The sequence below is a fragment of the Triticum aestivum genome, chromosome 3D (genome assembly GCF_018294505.1).
Source record: "Triticum aestivum cultivar Chinese Spring chromosome 3D, IWGSC CS RefSeq v2.1, whole genome shotgun sequence".
Taxonomy (NCBI): Eukaryota; Viridiplantae; Streptophyta; class Magnoliopsida; order Poales; family Poaceae; genus Triticum; species Triticum aestivum.
The window spans coordinates 48,152,036-48,155,860 of record NC_057802.1 but is presented as its reverse complement, the minus strand read 5'-3'; the positions used below and the strand labels follow the sequence as shown (position 1 = coordinate 48,155,860).

The 3,825-nt window shown below is 48.2% G+C and overlaps 1 protein-coding gene across 1 annotated transcript; it reads right to left on the bottom strand.

The window, feature by feature from the left end:
• Window positions 1-638: 638 nt before the first annotated feature.
• LOC123074071 (myb-related protein Hv33) lies at window positions 639-1,968 on the bottom strand. The gene is made up of 2 exons (XM_044497016.1): window positions 1,590-1,968; window positions 639-1,379 (listed from the first exon to the last, which is right to left on the bottom strand). Exons 1-2 carry the CDS (start codon window positions 1,874-1,876, stop codon window positions 809-811), a joined length of 858 nt encoding a protein of 285 aa, XP_044352951.1. The 5' UTR covers window positions 1,877-1,968; the 3' UTR covers window positions 639-808.
• Between the last annotated feature and the right edge of the window lie 1,857 nt (window positions 1,969-3,825).

The following is a 3,825-nucleotide window of genomic DNA, read 5'->3' as shown; positions in this document are numbered from 1 at the left end:
CTTTTTTGCGGGAGAAAACATTGTATTACTCAACTCATATTGTCATATATTATTTGTTACCAAAAGCCAAAACTCAAACTCCAAAACCCTTCCCCTTGTTGCGTTGAAGCCGCCGAAGCACCCCGAGTCTTCGGGGCTGAGAGCCTCGAATTTCCAAAATGTACAATGGAAACTTGGTTATCTGGTGGTTGCTCCGGGCCTGACTCATGGTCGCTCAGTTAGGGATCCGGAGTATCCCAAGTCGAGAGTGTCTTTCACAACGACATATCATTTCACACGTCACAATATATCCATGGCTCATTGAAAGTTCCACACAACACAACATATCATATCATTTTAGGGAGTGTTATGTACTAGTGATGCAATCGAACCCAATGGCGAGACCACCACTAGTTCATAAATTTACATTGTGTAAGAAAAGGTCGTATAATTATAATAGTTATAGTTATTATCTTTAATATCATTATCATTGGAATATCCTTTTCTTGGGAAACTATAGATACCACTCTCAAATTTGTTTCGAAGAGTTACTTTAGTCACGAACTATTGCAAACACAACATTTTTTGAATTATAATTGCCCTAAAAAGTTTCAACCGGTTTTGAAGAAAAACAAAGTAATTTGCATACGGAACAAAAATAAACAGGCCTTAATTAATTACCACTCGATCAATTGATTCAACAAAAGGTTGGGTTTGTGCACAAGAGGGGAGCTGCCCTAGGCGGCTAGGCGTGCATACACAATGTAATTGAACAAATTTACCAATAACTAACCCTCTTGCACGCCCGCCGGGCTAATCAACAACCAAATCAATCAACAGAGTTCCCCGTATTCGTGGAGTAGAGTCCGTTCTGATCCCACGCATCCATGAGCAGATCGCCGGCCGGGTACTCAAGCAGGTCGTCGAACGACATGAGATGGACCATGTCAATGTCGCCGTCGACGGCGCAGTAGTAGTAATGCCCTTCCCGACCGTCCTGGCCGCCGCCGTTGCCCACGCTCACGTCGCTCTCCGAGCCGGCGCCGTTGTTCTCGTGAGTGGTTGTCGACTCGGTGGTGCCTGCAGCTGCAATGGCCGCATCCCCTCCGCCACCGCCGCCACCGCCGAGTAGCTGGCACGCGAACAGTGGGAACCGTGCCGGGACAGGAGGCGCCGCCGCCCCGGTGGCCATGCTGCTAACCAGTTCCTTCTCTCCGGGCGGTGCTAGCACGGAGGCCTTGTCATCGGCGGCCGGAAGGTCACCCTGCTGCTTTGCGAGGCCGCTGTCGCCCTTCCCGCCGCCGGTGCTGATGGTCTGGCGCTTCCTGATGCGGGAGTTCCAGTAGTTCTTGATCTCGTTGTCCGTCCTCCCCGGCATCTTCGCCGCGATCACTGACCACCTGATAAAAATTTCATGGCAATTTAGCCTCCTGGACTATCGATCCCAAATGTTCTTGTACAATCAATTACCAAGTATACTAGAAATCTTCTAGAATGTACTCCCTCCGTTCCAAAATAGATGACTCAACTTTGTACTAACTTTAGTACAAAATTAGTACAAAGTTGAGTCATCTATTTTGGAACGGAGGGAGTAGTACGTAATTAAGTACCTGTTGCCGAGTGACTTCTGGAGCGAGATGATGGTCTCTTCCTCGCGCTTGGAGATGGGCTCCTTCTTCAGGTCTGGCCGGAGGTAGTTCATCCACCGCAGCCGGCAGCTCTTGCCGCTCCGCCGCAGCCCAGCGAGCTGCGCCACGGAGCTCCAGGTAGACACGCCGTGCCTGGTGATCCGGGTGTACAGCCGCTCGTCCTCCTCCGGCGACCACAGCCCCTTCCTCTCCTTATGCGCCTCAACCTCGCCGCCGACGTCGGCCTGGCTCGCCGGCTTCTCCACCATTCTTGCTTAGCTCTTGTGAGTGGCCTAGCTAGCTACAATAGCTGGCTACTACTACTACTGCGTCGACGGAAAGTTCAGGTAGCTAGTGTACTTATCGCAGCTGGTGCTTAATTATGTGGTGATGGGATCTGCACTACATTTATAGGGTGGGTACTTTCCCTACCAAATATGGTGATCCATCTGTACACATTAATCAATTGTCCAATTTGCAATTGCGTTGCATTAGTCTTATTCTAACCTAATTTTGTAGCAAAGGGTGGAGGGCATCCATCCTAAAAGTTACCATGCCACGAGCATGCATGTGCTTATAATGTATCAGTGTATCTCCATCATGCATGTGCAAGCCAGTAATATCATGCGCTAAAAGCATGTTAATTTGTGTCGCTGGAAAGATTGTAATTAGCCATCCAAATTAAAGCACCCTTGACAATGACTAGCTTCCTACCCGGCCACCAAAAGGAAATATAACCTACCAATGGATGATCATAGTCACAGATTAATCTAGCATTAGCATATGAATCCATGCAGAGGTAGGTATCTTTTTTGTCAGCTACTCCTTTTGATGAAGTGCTGAGTGCTGACCAGTTTTTGTGGTTACTGTGCACTGTACACCATTGCCTATGTTAGACAGTAGTAGCTAACTATGCCATCTTAGTATTCCCTTGAGGAAGAGACAAATATCAGGCGTACAGCCAATGAGAGCAAATTGCTTCTCGGCACAATCAAATCAAGGATGGGCCAGGCCATGCATGCATAAAGGTCATCAAGTCACCATCCTGCTAAATTTGCCGTACTAATCAAAGAGCAAAAGATTTTGGTCAAGTCACGCCCTAGCTACTTTCAACTAGAGTATGAAATTAAACACAAGTGAATTAATTTAAACGTGCCGCATTTATACATTATGTTCGTGGTTGAAAAGCTTAAGCTGGAGAGTGATGGTTAATTTGTGAGTTCTAGCTTTTGATTTGAGCGAAGCAAAGACAGAGATTTAATTTATTGTCATAACGAAAAACCCCTTATTAGATGTTCTTTGAGGCATTCCGGGGAATTGTCGTTGATCCCCACCCCCACTCCAAAGATTGTGCTAACTTTGTTAATTCTTGAGCGAATTATTTTGATCTTTCCCTGTTCTCTGATTCACAGAAAATTGCAGCAAGCACATTGACCTCCTTGACAACATTTGCTATAAACATCGAGCAAGCTAGGACTATAATAATCAAGTTGACTTACTTTGGGATTTAGGGGAGTTTAAATATGCCAAGAGGATTGACTCCATTATGTGTTTTGTTTTCCAGTTTAGCTGCACGTCGGTCGCCTAAAAACGAAATTTGGGTCAGTCGATTTGGTAGAGAAGAAATCAACAGCCATTGAGGACCGAGGAAGGTTTGACCCCGTCTATCTTAGGGTGCTGGTCAGATCAGATCTGACCTCGAAACTGTGGTGACGGCATGGTGGGCCTGTCTCGGGTTAGATCTGATCCGGCCGGTGCGACCTGCTCCATGCGCACCGGCGGTGATCGGTGGCAGTCCCGTGCACACACAATGCTGGATGGAGGGTCCTCAAGCAGATCCGGGTGAAAACCCTACTCTTGGACGTTGCCAAGGTCAGCGATGGCGGCATTTTTCTGCGTCGTCCCCTTCTTGAAGGCATCGCCGTGGAGAAGTTCTAGACCCCTATCCGCTACCTGCAAGGGAAACACTAGATCAGTTGATCGGATGATGACGGCGCTCATGTGTCGTACCCCTCATGAGGGCGTCATTCTTGGAGGTGTGCATAGGCTCGAGGGGCCAGTGGACGGCATCTGTGGTGGAGCGGCGTTCCCTATGGTGCATCGATGTCGTGGAGTCTCGGCGGCAAGGCACAACAAAGTCTCGACGACAGATGCGTGATGATGAATGCGCGTAGGGAGGAGGCGCAGTCTAGCGCCGTGGGGGTGTTGACGGTTTTCC

Excerpts from the sequence above, each read along its gene's own strand:
- LOC123074071 (XM_044497016.1), bottom strand. The coding sequence starts at position 1,876 with ATGGTGGAGAAGCCGGCGAGCCAGGCCGACGTCGGCGGCGAGGTTGAG. Across the intron at positions 1,380-1,589 it reads CAGAAGTCACTCGGCAACAG|GTGGTCAGTGATCGCGGCGA; the intron begins GTACTTAATTAC and ends AATTTTTATCAG.